The sequence below is a fragment of the Poecilia reticulata genome, chromosome 12 (genome assembly GCF_904066995.2).
Source record: "Poecilia reticulata chromosome 12, P_reticulata-male-v2, whole genome shotgun sequence".
Taxonomy (NCBI): domain Eukaryota; kingdom Metazoa; phylum Chordata; class Actinopteri; order Cyprinodontiformes; family Poeciliidae; genus Poecilia; species Poecilia reticulata.
In genome coordinates this window covers 13782131-13801457 of record NC_088841.1, presented here as the reverse complement: position 1 = coordinate 13801457, position 19327 = coordinate 13782131, and the positions used below count along the sequence as shown (strand labels likewise).

General features: G+C 36.4%; 1 protein-coding gene across 6 annotated transcripts in view; it reads left to right on the top strand.

The window, feature by feature from the left end:
- The window catches only part of rgs3a (regulator of G protein signaling 3a), a 142223-nt gene that overhangs the window by 65503 nt on the left and 57393 nt on the right, over positions 1-19327 (top strand). For 5 of the 6 annotated variants that reach the window (XM_008424364.3, XM_081613060.1, XM_008424367.3 and 2 more), the window contains 2 exons: positions 2102-2145; positions 14845-14979. In XM_008424364.3, coding sequence (XP_008422586.1) covers positions 2102-2145; positions 14845-14979 — 179 coding nt within the window. Of the gene's footprint in view, positions 1-2101; positions 2146-6298; positions 6416-14844; positions 14980-19327 lie in introns of those variants that run through there. The other variant, XM_008424369.3, reaches the window with a different exon arrangement.

Here is a 19327-nt window from a genome sequence, read left to right as displayed (position 1 = left end):
GTTGAATTGATACTCTTTATATCTTGTCCTTGTGTTACGTCCTTTCATCTTGTAGCAAAATTCAGGACGTTCAAAAAGTTCATAAATGTGTATTTGTCCTAACTAATATTAAACATTAATATTAAACATTATTAAATATTAAACATTAGTTTATTAAACATTAGTTGGTGATCTTTTGAACTAATGAATGAACAAAATACTCCTTTAAATTAACTTTAAGTAATATGTAACGACAATAGCAATAAAAATAAAAAACTTCAGTTGAAAAATATCAAATTGTCCAAAGTAATTGATTAACTGCTACTCATGTTTTGAAGGTTTATTGGCTCTAGTGGCCTTTATTTGAGAGAGTCAAACAGGAAGGTGGGTGATGAGAGAGGGGGAAGACATGCAGTGGGGGTCTTCTGGCCAGGATTTGTACCTGTGACAGTCGCGTCGAGGACTAATACCTCCATACATGGGTTGTGCTTTTACCCCTGTACCGCCACAGCACCCCATAACTGCTATCCATTCACGAGGCCACATTTTCCCCTTAAAATCCTCCACAAATGGTGCATTCATAGTAACAACAACCTCTTTTTATTCCAGAGGTTTCAGCACATAAAAAAAAAAAATATCTTGGGTGCTCAAAAGTATTGGCATCTTTAGCCATATTTTTACAAAAACAGACTAAAGCTTCCACGCTGTTATTATCATTTGAACAAAGATAAAAACCAAAATGGAAAGCCCTGTGCAAAAAAGATAAGTACGCCCTGTGCTCCAGCAACACACAGAATCACCTTAAGGATTACTAGGTTGAGAAAATAGTTTTTTTTTATGATCTTATCACCGTCACAATGTTGTGGAGGAAGTTTAGCCCATCCTTGCTAACAACATTGCTTGAATTTGTTTACAATAGCAGGTCTCTGTTTGTGCAAAGCACTGTTTAAGTTCAGTCACAGCCATCCTACTGTTTTGAAATCAAGTACATTTTTGAAATCAATTGTTTTGAAGCTTTTCTCCCAGCTATTGTGCCGTATACAGTATTTGCTGCTGTTCCATGACTCAGTTTGGGCTAAGCTTCAGCTGTCAGAAAAATGAGCTCATATTTAACTCTAGCTTTAGCTGTTGGGTTTTTCCAGATTTTTCCTTTTCAATTTTAGGTTCCTTTTTTTGTTCAATAAATAACCACAGTGGCATTTGTTTTATGGTTTTGTACATTTGAAGCTGATTTAAAAAAAAAAAAAACAATCGAAGATCAAACGAGTTTTACTATGTCGACACACTTCAAACTACAATTGAAAGAGCATATCCTTTCTTTTTTATTTTTACAGTGACTGGATGTGAAAGTGAATGTTACATTGTCAGCTTCTTGAATAGAAAGCTGAAAAAATGTTTATCCTAATGAGGCGGCTTTAATAGCCTGAGCTACAGAATAGAGCAGGGAAAAACCATATAAGCTGTCTGAGTAACTGTAATGATGTTTGGATGCACTTTTAAAGAACATTAAAAATTAAACCAAGACAGATCAAATTAAGTCTGTGTGAAATTTAGTTAGCATTTATATTCAGTTTTTTTTTTTTTTGTATTATATCTATTAAAGTGTGAATGTGAATAGTGTGGATTCATGTATGTCTTTAGGGACAGTGAACAAATAGAACAGACTAGGCAGGTATTGAAAAAAGAATTACCATGAAGTGTGAATAAAATATTCCACTTGTTTTTACGTTTTTGTATTTGTTTCTGTGTTTAACGTGATGTAAATTATGGATGAGTGCTCTTATATGTGCACAGAGGTAAACATCACCACTGCATATTGCGAGTGTAGGTCTAAGTGTGCATGGTCACTCGATTAAAACCATTTATCTTGCCTCCAGAGCCACAGGCTTGTCTCCCACAGCGCTTCTTCTGTGAGTTATGGAAGGATGTCTATATGGCTGACCCCACAGTAAAAGGTTTCCATCTATAAGACTATTTTGTCAGAATTGGAAATCAACAGTACTGCTTTATGTACAAGATGGAGGAAAGTGTGTGAAAAGGGAACCAGAGGAAAGCTGGCTGTTAAGGAAATACATTCCTTAAAAAAATGTAACAACCTTATGAATCCTGTGTTGTTTTACAGATTATACTGATGGGATGAGATTCTACCTGATTCACATGACCGAGGTAAGAGAAGGACTCTATGTGTTTTCTGAAGCAAAAGAAGAAGAGAAAAATGTGGGATTTAATGTTAACAGCCTGTTTTGTCTGTGAGCCAGAGGGGCAATAGACTGTGGTCAAAATCACATTACAGGGAAGACTGAGGATTAGCAGAAAGCACTAATGAAAATGTCTTCTCTGTCTTTCAGAGAGCTTCTTCTTACAAACATGCAACAAAGATTTTTCACATTTATTCCACAACTGCAATGGTGAAATAAACCTATTTGTTCAGGTGGCTCTTTTACAATCAAGCAAATAAGATTTGAAGAAGCAAAAATCCAGAAATGTAGCACATTTTAACATGTACGCAAATGTAATTAATCTGTTTGTTTACACTGGGATTTGTTGAGCTGCTCAGATGATTCAAGTTATTATGAAAATGATCAGATTTTCTTCCATCTGCTGTTAGAGCTCTCATGCTGGCCCTCTGAGATGAAAGAGAAAGGAGAAAATGACTCTTGAGTGGTTGAGATTTTTTCAGATTTAATGCCATATAAAAACTGCAGGACTGTGTTAAAGTCCTGAACTGATGGACGTTTTGGTAGATCTGCTTTATATTTTGCTCAAGTATCTGGATTTCTTCCATTTTCAAAGTAGTTGTGTGCAATCATCGTCTCACTTTGTCATGTTGTGAGAAAATGTGCTAAAGGTGTATGAAAATATGGACATAAAAATGAACGAAACTTGGAAATTACGTCCATCCATCCATCCATCCATCCATCCATCCATCCATCCATCCATCCATCCATCCATCCATCCATCCATCCATCCATCCATCCATCCATCCATCCATCCATCCATCCATCCATCCATCCATCCATCCAGACGCTCTTTATCCCAATACACATTCCCTATACAGAAAAGGAAACAATCTAACTAGATTACACACTTCATAGATGTTTTACGGGGTTGAATTTATCAAAATGTGCCATTTTCTTCACCTTTAGACTCTTTTAAAATGCAGTTTTACATGACAAGATACTAACAGTCTGGCCACAGCTTTAAGGGGATTAAAAATCTTCCAAGCTTTAGTACCCAAAATGGTTTATCTCGAGACCAAAAATGTGAGGAAACAAAGAAACTTGTAATAAACAATTTTTTTTTTAATTTATAAAAAAAAAAAGTCACATTGACAGACTACAAGCTGTCAGGTCTCTCGCCTTCTGGTTACTTCTCTCACAGAGCAGATTTTCACTAAACCCAAACTTCCTTTACCGTGGACACAAGCACACATTGTCACACTATTTTATCATTTGAAATGTGCTGTACAACCTCATTAGGAGCTTATGAATCTTTTAAACCAGCCTTTTTTCCCTCCCTGAACTTCCAGACAGAATGAGCACGGTCTGCTGTCAGTCCCTTAGGCGGAAAAATGAAGAAGGAAAAGTTTCCAATATTATGCAGGCTATCCAATTAGGTGACATATATAAATAGAAATGGAAGTGAGAAACTCTTTGAGTATGAGTAAGTCTCTAAGAGTGGTTGCATCAGCTCTTGGGCTGAGGAGTGAAAACAGTTTCAGAATCACATTTTATTCTTGTACTGCTTCTGTTTTGTAGATTTTGTCTTTGGCTTGTACTTTGGAGTCGTTTGTTCCTTTAAATATGCTGTAGAAACTGCAATAAAAAGTCAGACCTATATTTTTTAGATCATAGTAACGGCAATGGGACAGAGTTTGACACTGTAAGCTTGACAAGACCTCTTGATGTTCCTGCAAAACAGTGAGCTAAGAAACCCTCACCAGCTCTCCTCCAATCCCCCATCATGGCAAACTAGTGCAGCGTGCTGCATGACAGATGTCAGACAGAAAGACAGACAGAGAAGTGGCAGCAACTTCCTTTGTCCTATTTTAGGTTTATTCGTCCTGCGTTCCTGGGAGATGCCACCCCACAAACACCCCCCGCCCCCCTCCACACACACACGCACACATACACACAAAATCCGAAGTCATCTGTTATAGTTGATACAGCCGTCAGCAGTTTATTTCATACCTCAGGGAGTAAACAGTAGCTGCAGAAAATAGCACGCAAGTCATGCTGCTGCTCTTATTGCTCACAGCCACTGTTGGAAGTACTGCGGGAATGATTTAGTGTATCACTACTATTTAACATTTACCATTTAAACTATTTATACCACGTTGTTTAAGGAAGGAATTTATCAAATAATCTATAAAGGTACTCTTTCACCTTTTATTATTCAGGTAGTGTGGTGTGCAGTGCCTTTTAGAAGCTTTCGTACCTCTTGAGCTTTTTCACAGTTTATCATGGTGCAATCAATTACTAACGGCTCAACTCCTGTTTTTTTCTTCTGTGAATTCTGAAGGCATCTGGTTGCAATTAGACGTATCGACATAAAGAAGACTGAATCCAAATGCACATTGCATTTCTCAGATTTTTTTTTTGTTGTTGTAAGAAGTTTTAAAAATAATACATCTTTTCCTTTCCACTTCAAAATTACACACTACTTTGTGGTGCTCTGTTGGATAAAATCCTAGAACAAATACACACTTTATATGATACACTTTTTATGATACAACACAACAAAAATGTTCAAGGGATATAAAAACTTGCTCACATTTGCCCTTTTTTCTTTTTCTTTTCTTTTTTTACATTTCTTTGTGAGTTTGAAGAAATGCACAAGTAAATTGCAGAATTGGAGAGGCAAAAATGAAAGACTGTACTGTTGAGCACTTCTGATCACAGACGAAGGTAAACACACAAAGCATCCCTCAACGCCGTCTTTGCAGCATCTGACAGCATGTGGGTGTTTGTGTTTACTCAAATGAGAAATGTGCGTAAAGTGACGGTCTCTAATTACATTGCTCTTTGTGCCTCGTCTGTGCAAAGATCACAGCTGTGTGCACTGTACCAAAAGCAGCAAATAAGAAAGATGTGTGTGACACACACTTCTTATTGCTTGATTTTTTTTCATTAAACCCTGTAAGTAAGACTCTTCTGTTAGTAGAAGTCTCATTACTAATTCTGTTGCTACTATAACAGAAATGAAAAGCAGGTCTGGTGAAAACTGGGTCCGTCTACCGTCTTCACTTAAAATACCTGATAATGTATTTGTTCAAATGTAGCATATTTAGTTTTCAAAATCTTTGAAAAAAATAACAAAAATTTAAAAAATCATTAAAATATGAAATCAATAAATAAATTACAAAGTAGATATCTATATTAGCTGGTTTTATATCTAATGCAGATTTTTATTAGTTTTAACTGAATCCCTATATGGCAAGAATTCACTCTCTGATTAAATATTGAGTGGGTGCAATATTTTTTTTGTGTTGCTCAGGGATGCCAATAATACAGAGAAAGAGATCTTGGACTTTATGTGGTTTGGATCAGAGTCTGAATCTTTAAATCCAAGTTATTCCTACACAAATGAACAGGATACCTTTTACACCTACTGCTACCGTTGCCTGGTTGCTGAAAACACAGAAAAGTAAAAACAGAAAGTTAGAAAACTTGCACATCATAATAATAATTAGATGAATTTAATGTCTAATTCAGGGAATTTTTACTTCATAATTCTGGAGTTGTTTATATTCTACACACCTAAATTTTCCGTACTACATTTTTTACATCTGTTGAGTCTACTGAATCCAATTCAAATAGCTGCATCAGTCAAAGATATCAAAGATGTTTAAAACTCAAAATTCCCTCTTCTTCACATGTTGATAGAAACATGACTGCACTGTTTATTTTAATACTTTTTCTTTAACCACACCTGCGTTCTTCAAAAATAAGAAATAACTTGTCCTCATAAGCTCTCTTTCTCTGACTGCATCTGAGTCGACTCTCCTTTCCTTTGTCTACTCCTGTCCTTCTCCTCCATAGCTGGAGGTCATCCTATTTTAGCACTTGCTCAGAACAGCACTGATCTAACCCAGATTTACGTGAAAGAAGAAGTCTTTGTGTGTGTGTGTGTGCGTGTTCGTGTGTGAGTGTATTTGAGGGGCGGGAGGTGCAATTATGTGTCTGGAAAGTCCAGTGTCTGTTAGGTGTCTCTAAGTGTGTCAGTGACGCATGGAGAGTGAAAGAAAGGGAGACTCGTGAAGGTAAACGGAAAAGCATATAGGGAAAGGAGACGGCGTAGGAGATTGACTAGTGAAGTCCATCTGGGTCATCGCAGAGTGATCATGGGAAACTTGGCTGACCGAGTTGGGCCTAAGAGACGGTTCGTCAGGGAAACAAGCTCTCTGCAGCGGCACCTGCTCTCTGACAGTGGAGATGTAAGTCACAGAATACAGTTAAAATGGTTTAAAGGCAGAAAATTTCCTGTTCTACCTGTGTACCGTAAATGTATGAACCAAATTTAGCTGAGAGAGAAAAAAATATTAATTTGTGTCGACCTAGATTTATAAGTAACCTTATGGTGAAATTGTGAAAGTAAAGCTTTTTTATTTTGGTTGTATAAGATGAGATTTTGGGTTTTCCTAAGATGCCACTCTATGCGTTTTAATAGTTTAATGGCCTTTACATAATTTGAGTGGTAAAGATCTTTCTGAAATTCACTGGGCATCTTTTAGTGGATGACGATATATTTTTTCTGCTTGTGAAAATCGAGAATTCCAATAATTGTGCCATCTGTCATTTTCTGCAATTTCCGAGAAGTCTCCATTAGTATCCAGCTGCTCCAATCCAGCCCTCACTAACGACAACAAAATTATGAATAATCTTCACTTACTAAAGACCATCAGTACCATTAAACCAATTTACTCAGCCCACATCAAGTCTACTTACATTTACACTACATACCAAATTTTCTTTGTCTCATGAACCTGTCATGTAACTCATATTTAGTAAGATGTTATTGGCTTAGAAATATTAATCATCCTCTGTCCACTTGTTGCGGTGTTCAGATGTGATGACTGAGTGGACATTAGATAAGCAGCTGCTGTACCGAAATAGGTGAAATTACAGTGTGATGGCTTGCATATAGTCTGTAAAACTCCAAGGATATTGTAATACATAGTATAATATCCTAGTGACTTGTTCTGCTTTGCTCCCACCTCTAAGCCAAACTAAACTTTATTTGTAACCACATTTTATATTTTTTATTGCATCTTAAAGAATATTTCTAAAGGATTTTTTGTTTGTTTGTTTATTTGAAATGAAATTGTGTATTCAGAGGTCCAGTTATGTTAGAAGTCATGCTGGCTGTTACTTCTGGTATTTTCAGAAGTAAATATACTTTTGGTGCTTGTTTTACAATATTTACATTTCAAAAATCTTTTTTCTTTCTTTCTTTTCTTTTCTTTTTTTTTTGCAACTCTGCTTTTGTTTGAATCTTTCTTCACTTTTAGCTGAATCATTGGCTCCATGACATACAAGCTGCCACATGTAGTCACAAGGCTTGGTGTGAATGATGGCCTCCCAGAGGCTTTTGTCAGCAAAGTATCTACTACTACTACTAATAGCCATTTATTACAGGACCAGGGCAGGCACGGCCCGTTACGCCTTTAATTGAACCAAGATGCACCATCATCCCCTCGGACTTAGCCTCAACTTAAAGGCCTTTACAGTCAGTATGTCAGCATGCTGTGCCAGCAGCGTGCAGCCGTATATCTAAATCTAATCACTTGGAAGCCTTCATCTTAGTAAAATTATTGCTTTAAGATCTATGACAGGCTCAAAGTGTCGTCATAAACTGCTTTGAGTGGTTTATATCCCTATTCCAGTAGGATAAGGACAAGTTCAGTATGTAAAGTATTTATACGCCTAAGTGGAGAGAAAAAAATCCAAAAGTAATTGCAGAATTATTTATGTATTTGCCATTTATATGGAATGGGAGAATGTGTGCTGCAAATGTGAAAAGAGCGTGTCTGTTTACTAAATCAAACACACACAGACTGATGTTTTTAAGCCATTATTAATGTTAATTATCTTGATTTTCCACTTACAGCTAATGAAAACACATTTACAAATTAAAATATTACATCCGACCTTTGGTACCTGCTTAAGCGCTGATATTTTCAAAGGCACTTTTAATCCGACACACAAGTCTCATCAGAGTATTTTCAGTTATTGAGTACGATAGCACCAGGAGATTTTACGGTGCTTAATGGTTTTCAGGACTACACAGGCAGAAGGTTAATCTTTATCTTTTTGATCTTTATATCTGTGCATGTAGAGCAGACCAGATTTAATTTTGTGGAAGGGCATAATACTTAATAAAAAACTATCAATGCGGTTTCTTAATGAAGAAGCTGATGAAACAAAGTGTGTCTGAGAAAACTGAGAGGAAAAAAAGTAGAAACATCACTTATCTTGTCATGTTCTTATCATTCTCCCTGGTGGCCATAGGAAGGGCGATATGCCAAGAACTCTAGTTTACATGCTCCATTCATGTCAGTTTTGGATCTCACACCAGGCAAACAAGCTAGAAATAGACCAAAGAGTGTGGGAAAGCCACCGAGTCTGGCGGAAATTGCTTTCTGTGTGCGATATGAAAGTAATGCTTGCTTGCCTGTGAAAGTTTTTGGCCAATAATTGCTTAATTTCAACATGATATTAAATTGGATCCTGGTAATTAGATTTTTTAATGGGCTTCAAGACGGACTGTCATAAGACATGAGTCATAACTTACATTTAATATTTGCATTTCCTATATATAATGCATTAAGAAAGATAAAATAAATTGTGGTATGCATTCGTATGTATACCTTGAGTGAATATTTTGTGGACCGGTATACTTCACAATCAATGCTGCAAGTCTTTTGGGGAACTTGGGATCTTTACCAACTTTGCATGTCTGCAAGCTGAAATGTTTTGGCAATTTTTAGCTCGACATGATTCAAATTGGATAGTGTTTGTAAGATCGATTTTTGCATCTTTCCATTTAGGTCAGGGCTTTGACTGGAATATGTTTTGATTGAAATCCTACCATTGAGACTCTGAGTGTGTATTTGGGGTTGTTCTCCTGCTGGAAGGAAAACATCTGCCCCAGGCTCATTATCTCCTTACCTGTTCTTCCTGAAGAAAATGATCACCACAGCATGATTAGTCAATAATATTGTTTTGCAACAAAGCCAAAAAGTTAATTTTTGGTCATGTTTGGTCAAAACCTGATTTTATGTGTAAACAGTTTATCCTTCTTTTATGTACTAATTATGCTCTATTTCATAAAATCTTAGGGTATGAATACTTTGGCAAGGCACTGCATCCCATCTTGCAAAATCCACAGATCGGTAAAGTCAATGTGGATAATTACGTATGAATTATAAACATCAAAGAAAATTGGCACTTAATAGGCAATTTAGTCTGGAACAGTTATCTGAATCATCATGTCGGTGGACTGTGGCTGTAAAGGGAGTGGCAATTTAAAAAAAAAATAATGGAGGGAAACAATGTGGAGGACAGGAAGGTCTAAGCAGTTTCACTGACATTAGTAGGAATATTATGTTGCGAGATTTAGCCAGCTGCTTCAGCATCATTAGCTCTTGTCACTTGTGTGGCAGCCATAAAACCCATTAAATGCAGCAATCACAAAGTCATCATTTAGAAGTAAAAACGTATCATAGCGAGAGGAGAGGAGAGTTGGACAGAAGAGTTTAGACGTGGAAAGCTTAGAACAATTTTTGTTATTATAGTCCATCATAAACGTATGAGTCATGATCTCATGCTTAGCACCAATTAAAAAACTATGACTAACAGAATATGACGCTGTTTGTAGTGACGGTGGGTGTGAACTTTAATTATAATTTCTGATAAATATGGTTCTGATGGAGCTCTTTGTAAAAATGTAACAATTTTACATTCTGTGTTTTCTAGAACCCATTTGGGGGCCTTGTTTTCCTGGCATAAACACACAAATAAACCTAGAATCCCCTACTGTGTTTTTACCCATCATTAACTGCTGGGATTGTGTGCTCACTCAAGTCCATTTTATTACCATAATAGAGGCTGTGGTTACCCTATTAAACATGTTCTTACTAATTATGGTGCTGTAATCATCTGTGGTGGTCAGATTCATTTGAGAGGACTTCTGGATTAAAAAAACATTAAATAAAAAATTAGCCGTCCGCTTTTATTTATTTATTTTTTCTTGAGCACACAACTGAATAATAAGCGGCTTATCTGAATGCCAAAGATTTGTTTCTAATCACAAAAAGCAGTGAGTAACAGGCTTAGACAGAGCAGTAGGTGGAAAAAAAAACAGTGAGCTTTAGGGATATTGAATCTCCGATGACAAACATATGATGGCTGCCACATCGCAGTGGAACATCTCAGCTGGCTCATGTCACCAGGCGTTGTGAGGCAAAGAAAGATCCCACTAAAGCCATGCAAACGGGTACGTAGGCAGTTTAGGTGAGCCGTGTTGACAATGAACATGCTGAAAACTCATCTGCCAGATGGCTCGGGGGAGGGCTTCAACCAAGGAGCACTTTAATCAATCTGATTACGGGGAAATGCCAAGGCCATTCATTGAATTTGGTTTCATTAGGTCTTATGTGCATCTTGTGGAGGGGTGGATTTATAAATGGGGGGGTGAACGAATGTAGGAGGCAGACGAGCTATATTAGCTAATGTGCCGTTTTATGCGAAACTTTTCTAAAACAGACACTCACTCTATTGTTGAATTAAGGAGGGATTCATTTGCGACCTGACCCAGCCACTAAAAGTTACAAATTACAGATCGTCCAAAAAAGGGATACCCAAGGGAGAGTAACTGCGTCCTGTTTTAATGCCAAGAAGCCCTAATAGATCTGAAAATAACTTATAAGTTTGGAATCAAAATATCATATATTTCCAAAGGTTTTTCAAACACCAAAACTTTGTGTTTGATTTTTCTTTTTGTTGTTTGAGTGAAACATCCATAGATATTAGTTGTATCTTCAAATATTCACATTTATGGTTTTCTACTGAGCTCTACAGTATTTTGTTGTTTGTCTAAATTAAGTAAGACATTCCATTACAAAGCAATGCACAATAAAGATGACTTGGGTCACTTAAGCAAACCCTTCTTTAGGTCAGCTTGATTTCTAGATAAATTATGGAAGCATTTCCTTTTTTTGGCAGATGAGAAAGGAGATGAGACGTGCAAGCCTTCCTGTGTCTCTGGGACTGTTGTTAGACTGTGAATCACTGTCCAAGTTTGTTGTCGTCTTATTTTTATCTTTTGAATCATTTTCTAAACACAGAGCCAAATTATACTGCAGAATTCAATCTGGTGCTGTGCAGGGAATGTAACTTTGGTTGGTGTGTTTGTCTGTGCCTTTCCCAGTACTGCTCTGGTTTTAGCATTTCTGATCTGTTAGCATCAGATTAATTTTCTTTACTGCAGGACAATGGGGTTTTCTATAACAAGCCAAACCTTTTGAGATAAATTAATGCTAGTAACTTGTAGCCATTTTGTGTCATTGGTTGTTCATATATATTTTTAAACAAGAATAAAAGGATTTTTAATCATCATTCATGTAGATGAAAAGAAAGAGCTGCCTCAGGTTTGTGGTTCTACATTCTAATGTCCTTAAAATGTCTTGCTCTTCAGGAAGCAGTGGGTACAGGATTATTTCCAGCATGATAGTCGTGCTTTTTTTCTCTCCACCCCACGGCTTTTTGAGGAGCTTTTGGCAAACCACTTATGACCTTTCACAACATGTAGTGTGCAACTCTGTGTAAGGGAGCACAAAAACAAACTTAGATGGAAATATAAGATTTTCATCCAGAGCAACATGGAACTAGTTTACCCAGAGGATGCTTGTTTGTGTGTGTTTGACTATCGCAGGCTTTGTCGTACCCTTACAGACTCCAATTCGGTCTAAATGATGGATATCAAAGAACATCCACATTGAGTTCTGCCTGGTCTGAAAAAGCACGTATTTCATCATGTTGCGCTGCAATTGAACAGTCAGGTTCGATAAAATACATGCTTTTGCTACTGTATCTGAGCTGATTCTCTTTCTAAGTTTTGTCAATTTATTTCTCTTTCTATGCCTTTGTCCTCTTTTCATCTAAATGCTCCACTTTAGATCAATACACTCCCAGCCTTCTTCAAGGCTTAACTCCCCTTTTCCTTACATCAGCAACAATGACACAGATTTAACTGCAGAGCCCTCCCGAACACTTTCACTCTGTTTGTAAAAGTGCTACAAACGGAGTCAGACATGAAAAGACCTCATTGCCTGAAAAACAGGCAAATGTACTCCCCAAATGACTCACCACTGACCAGGGCATCAAGCGTCGAAACAGGCCTAGAGAACTTCAGTCAATCTTTGAAGACTTGAACAAAATGGGTAAAGTTCTATTCATAGCCCGACTCGTGCCCAAAAATATCACGACGAATGTTTCTCCCTGGCACTGCCTGAAACGGAGCAACAGAGGTGGATGGGAACTGATACGTAGGACAGTGGAGACAAAATGAAAAAACTTTTTTTTTTTTGATGAATTTGTTTCATTTTCATTACACAAACCAAACATAAAAGAGTAATGGTGAGCATGGTCTCTAATGCTGTGGCTCAATAATTTATCAGGAAGCTTTGATTAAACATCAAAGAAGCAAATAAACCAATCTTTTGGAAGCAGACAGCTTGTTTCTATACTACAGCTAAAAACGTTTCAAAGAGGGCCGGGAGATTTGAAAAATTCTAATACAATTAATTGCTTTTCTGTGTTGATATAGTCCCAAGCTGTCGCTTTTTGTGTTGTATTCCTGTTACGACCATAAACCTGATGCACAAGCGGCATCCTCAGACAATATACAAAATCTATTTCTAGGCCTCCTGGGGGTTAAATTTTGTTCCAAAATGACTATTATGTATAAAGATGTGCAAAAAAGGCGATGTAAGCCTAAACTGCTATCTTAATGCAAAAGATGTTGCAACATCTTATGCAAATTATTTTCACGAGGAAGTTAGATAAATGATGTTGAAACACTTGACTGCTGAAACGTTAAATTTTTTTAGCAGCCCATAATGTAAAGTTGACATGTGAAAGTGCTAAATAACAGAAATACCAGTATAAAATTTACAAACATGCTTGTCATTGAGCCCATGTTTATTTATTCAGTAATTTAGAATCAAAACAGTTTTTTGAATTGAAATCGTTGCTTATTTTGTTAATATATGGTTTTCAATTAAGATGTGATTAACTGTAATTAATTAATTACAGATCTTGCAATTAGCTTGATTACAATTTTTTTGATCAAATTCCAAAATATATTTGAAATAAAACTTAGACACAGCTGCTGTAGACAACAAAATGACAAAAACCATATTAATATGGGTAAACTAAAATATGAAAACATGTATTTTTAAAGAAATCGTCATTGCCAGTATTGTGGGAAAAAATAATAAACTTCATCAATCACATCTGATTTGTTTAACAGTACGGTGAATTGTGAAAGTCGTACATCTTTTTCTCTGTTTGTCACATTGTATCCATAAACTTTGCTTTATTGGGAATGGACATGTTAAGCTGGCACACATAGAAACTTCTTTGTTGGCCAAGAAATTAAATCTTGTCTTATCCTACTAGAGCACCTTCTTCCATGTGTTTGCTGAATCCCTCACTTCGCTTGTAGCAAATTGTAAATGTGACTTTTTAATGTTTCCGTTCAACAATACCAATGTTTTGACATATTAGCTGCATGTCCCTGAATAACTTTGTCCCTGATTTGCCTGGTGTTTTTTTCAGTCTTCATTGGGTTGTTTATTAACTAATATTCACTACCAAACCTTCAATACAGTGACAGAACATCTGTATTTATACTGAGATTAAATTACACACAAATGGACTCTGATCATTAGGTGACTTCTGAAAACAGAATTTTATTTAGTGGTTTCAGAATAAAGTGAGCTCAATACATATGTACTAACTTTTCAGATGCTTATTCTTTTAATACATAATCCTTTCTGGGGTTGTTTGTTGGTATATTACATCAAATTAATGATTGTGGATCTAATTTAGCAAAATATAAACAAAACTCGAGGGTTATGAATACATTTAAAAGGCAAGATAAACATAATTCTCACAAAAGTGCACAAAATGGAGATAAAAATGAACATGCACACTAAAAATCACATTGTTCACATCACATTATTTATTTCATTGCACACCAGTGAGTCAAAGTTGGAGGAAACTGTGATAATTACAAAGAGGTATTTTTGTCCTCTTGCGCGAAAAGCACCTAAACCAGCAGGCTCTGCCAACTCCTTACCAGTTTAGCATTGGTTGTCAGATGTTCTTCCGCTTGTACTTCCAAACGATGTATCGATTTGTTCACTTTCGGCGAGTGCCATCTAGAGTCTGGTTACGCAATCGTTCCGTCAGCATATCAAATTCTGCTTGAAGTAGAAGCGAGCCATTATTCAATTTCACTAAAGCGAGCGTTTTGGTGTTCAAGGCGGAAGAAAATGAAGCTCAGGTAACAGCTGAATGTGAAGTCATTATAAAATGTTGTGAAGAAATATAGAGCCAAAAGAACAAGCTTGTAAAATACTTTTTAATACTACTAATACTTTAATATTCTGTCTTGTTTTAAAAAAGGCTTAAAATCTCAACTTTTTCCTTTTGTTTACTGTCAAAGCAACAGGAAACATAGTTTTCTCTTTATGTCTCTGACATTAATAGCTTAACTGCCTGCTATCTTTTCTCCCCCAACCCCCACCTTTTTTTTTTTTTTTTTTTTGCTCCTCTCTCTCCCCCCGCCTGTCTCTAGAAGTGTGACTGCCTGCTCAGCCTGGAAGCCTATTCAGCGGACCAGAAGCGCCGCGTGTGTCAGTGCCTGAAGGACAACATTGACAAGCAACTCCAGCTTCACAGGAGGGAGCCCTCCGTTCCGCCTTTTGAACAGGTAGGACGTACAGACACGGACATGCACGCATATCCAGGAGCGTTTTCAATTTTCGAAGATGAATCGGGAAATAGATGAACACATGGGAATGCATATATTTGCTCATGCCGCCCCTACTATCACAGATGCCTTGTGAACATCACATGCTTCCAATACGGTCTGAAACATTGCACACTTGGAAACAGTTTTTGCTGTTATAAATAGCGGCCCGTATATTTCTTCAGCACTTTTCTTTTATTTGGCTTGACTGAAATAGTATCTCCCCTTTATTTTTGAACCATGTGTAACTGCGGTCGGGTGCTGAGATGAGATCATTTGGAGCTGTGCTTCATGCTGTTTAATTTAAAAATCAGCATTGTAATGTGTTTGTTTGTCAGGTTTTGGTTTTCCATCTGAGTAGTGTGGAGCATAATAGTCTATCGAGAAAATTCATTCACATCCACAAAACTCTATATTCTGTAGATTTTAAGTGAGACTTCTCCCGTTTAAAGCTTTTATTGACTCTTGTTTTTAAAGTACAGAGTTCTTTGATTATGGAAACCAATTTTACTTAAAATCAATGCATTAGGATAAGAATATGCCAGTTCAGCTAATTCAGATAACTTTTTTTTTCTTTCATATCAGCCCATATTTGAGCAAAAGGTCACTGCTGATTTTTATCAGTTTGCTGAAGTTAACTTGTTTTGAATTATGGTTTCATTCTAAAGTGTTAAAGGCTTTAATATTCCTCCAATACATTGAAAAACACTCAACTCCAATGAATCACATTTCACACTGTCATGCACGAGTATTACAAACATATTCTGAATGAGTTTTAGTTTTGCAGACCTGTTGCAATTTGTTTGAATGAAGGGAATTAAACAACCTATCACCTGAGCTGAATCTTCTCCCAGTTGTGACCATGACCCAGAGCGTAAGTCGTAAATTTTAGAGCAAGTTTGCTTTGAAACTGTTTGTGGAGACAGCAAGAGAGCTGCCTCCTACGGCCTCTTTTGAAAGTAAGATTGCAGAGTGAAATCCAAAGAAAAGGAGGTGTAAAGCTGCAAACAGAGAGAGTATTTTAAAACTCCAGTCGAAATTAAATAAGCTTCTCCAGAATGGAGAGGCCTTTTGATTTACGTTTCCTTGATTTGAAGATAATTTTAGTTTTTTTATTTTATTTACTCTGAGATTATTTAAAACACAGTCGATGGTTCTAGATATCAAACATCGAGAGCACCTTTGAATTTGCACTGTGATTTAAAAGTGCTACTTGGCTTTATCTTCTCTGATCTAAGTGAGACAGTGAATGCAACCTTCAAGTTATTCATCTTAAGCTCCACCATGGGAAATGTACACAAAATAATTTTTTTGTTGTTTTACTGTCAGGATCTTTAATGTCTGATGAATAGTCAGTCATAATACAGAGAGCTCTTATTTAGTGCGTTTGAATTATTTATTGAATTTTGCACTGAATTTTGTATTGCTACCAGTAATATGAATTTGTTTTTGATTTTATCTGACTAAATTAGCTCTACATCATTTATTTGAACACCATTCCCATTTCTTGTTAATTTAAATGCTAATGCCTTTTCTGTTTCTCCAAATCTTCACTTCTTTTATATTTAATGAGCGAGATAAACATGCCATTCTCTTCCCAGCTCATTTTAGTTCAGCTGAAAGGTGAATAAAAGAGATAAATAACCTTGTGCAGAATGACCACCTGTTGTACATTAGGACTTCATTTCATCAGCGTATTAAAGAGAGGAGGAAAAAAGGAAAGAAAGGCCGGCAATCTCTCATCCCTTTTTCATTGCTTTTTTTCTGTATTATTTCCTCTCTGTTTCAATATGCAGTATATTTGAGATGCATGTGTGTTGCTGCACTTTAAATCCTCCTGCACTCAAGAGATTTATCCAAATACCTTGCCGTTTTCAAACCACTTTGAGATGTACTTCTTGAGCCTTGCTCAGGAATTCATCTGATGTTGCCCTTAGACAGTTTTTCAAATATAAGTTTTACAAATGCAGTGTTTTGCCTTAATAATGTGTTAGAATGTTCTCTATTAAATTCCACAGCAATGCCAAAGCCATTGGATGCAAATGTTGCAGTTTTCTGTATGCTCTTATGGTATCAGTTATGTGGATCTGAAACAAATAAAAACCAAACACGGGCAAAAGTAATGAACATAATCAATGATCAAAGAATACCGAGTCACATACATCAATGCTACTTGAGAGGTCTTTACCAAACTCTACGGACAAACTCTTTTCTGTCTCAGGTCAGACATGTTATAGAAACGTCCTTACTTCACCACATTTCCTCTTATTTTAATTTAAGTGTTTTTCTTTGTTTTTTTTGAAGATTTGTCTCACAGGGAAAACAATGCTCTTTAATTTATTTTATTGTTTCAATCTGAGTTTAAACAGAGAGACATTATAGCTTTAAATGTCTTTAAGAAATAACAGAGATAACATTTTTGCTCTCATGACTGAACAATTTACCCTCCTTCAGGGCACATTGGGTGTTCTGCGATGCGTCACTGCAATTAATGTGCATCAATTTGCTCCTTTAGCACAAGGACGTGTCATGATGGGGTGTTCAGGGAAAGAACAGATTATTGGACGTCAGCATTGAAGCTTCTGAATAGAACATATTTGAAAAGGATTGATGGACACAATGGCTTGGCACACAGGCCACCTACCAGACATCACCCTATGTGTTGATTTTTACCAACCTAAATGAGACACAGGAATTAAAATACGGTAGCAACAGAACATGGGATGTTCTGAGATTATCTGTTGGTCAGCGTCTCGTATTTCTCATTTTTAAATTACATGAACTGCTTTTTTGTCTGTACTGCAAATACTAATTTACAATAGATGCAACAGAGCTTATAAAAAAAAACATCAAAATTCACACCCTAACAATCTCTAACTTGAAAATAAACCAGCGAATGTTAACTAATTCTTCAAGTTAGTCTTATTACAGATTCTTTAGTGTCAATTTTTTAAAGTTTGGATAGTTTCCCAATTGCCACATGATGAAAACATACCAAAACATTAGAAGAAATGAGCAAAAAGCCTTTTTTTTGTAGCTTGTCTTTCATCTGGCCTGTTTTCATGGTCTTAGTGCAGCTCTGGATCTTTTTCTTGTAATCGCTTATTGCTGTAAATGAAAATCTTAACTCTTTCCTGAAGGCAACGAAATGCGTGCTTAATCATAGCATTTTACTTCTTGACAAATTAGTTCACTTTTGATTGCATTTCTCCAGAGTACCTTAGAGGCAAATAGTTTGTGTTCAGTCACCTTCAACTATGTTTAATTATATGCAAATCAGTTTTGTCAAGTATGAAAGATGTGAAGATAAAGTCCTTGTGTGTCCTGTGTGTTCCTTTGGGGGGTCTGCATTGGAAAGGAGGACACGCTCTCATAGATAGATGTGAGGATACTTGTGGGTCACATCCTTCAACAGAGGCAATCTACTTTACATAAGCAAAAAAAAAACTAAACTCAATACCAAAGTGAGAAGTAAGAATTTGAGATAATTTATTCCTCTGTTGATGTGTAACACTATGCTTTGGGATTTAGTCCACAACCATCACTGCTTTGCACTTAAACAGTTATTCCTCTATCAGAGGTGAACTTATTTAATTTCTTCGTCATTGTTACTATTGCGTCAACTCTAAAATAATTTTTTAAAAATCTGAATCAACTACACATTTCATATACTAGGCTTTTCCATGCCTGCGTTCAAGAAGTGCTGCAAAAGAGCTTTATAAAATTACCCTCTGATTCTCACATTTCCCTTGTGTCAGGTCCCTTATTTCTCCCCTTCACGCACAAAGCCGAGCAAATTCACACTTAGCTGAAGTGCGCACCTCTCTAGAGTTATTTTTCTAGTGAGCTGGGAAACCAGGATACATTTTTAGGGAAACGCACACAGAATCCAAATCCATTCTGACTCTGTTCTCGTTCATGTGTTTTTTGGCAAATAGGCTTATTTCTTCACAGTGTTGATGTCAGCAGCTGCGCTACTTTCTTCAGTCGCTGAACATTGTTGATATCTCTTTAAAGAAAAAATAGTCTTTTTCAGCGGGATGGTCAGTAATCTTCTTCTGACTGTGACAGTTGGGTTTCACGAGTATTATTGAATATTCTTAGACCTACTCTGTGTCAGAGAAAAAAATAGGAGCAATTTTATTATCACTTCTAATTTCACTGACTTCTGCAGCCTGATTTAAAAAAAATTATAACTAAAAACAAAGTGAGGTAAGATTGCATGGAGCCCAGATGAGTGTTGTTAAAGATTACTGGATTGATATATGTGATATTGAAAGTTTTGAAGAAATTATAAAATTTTAGTTCA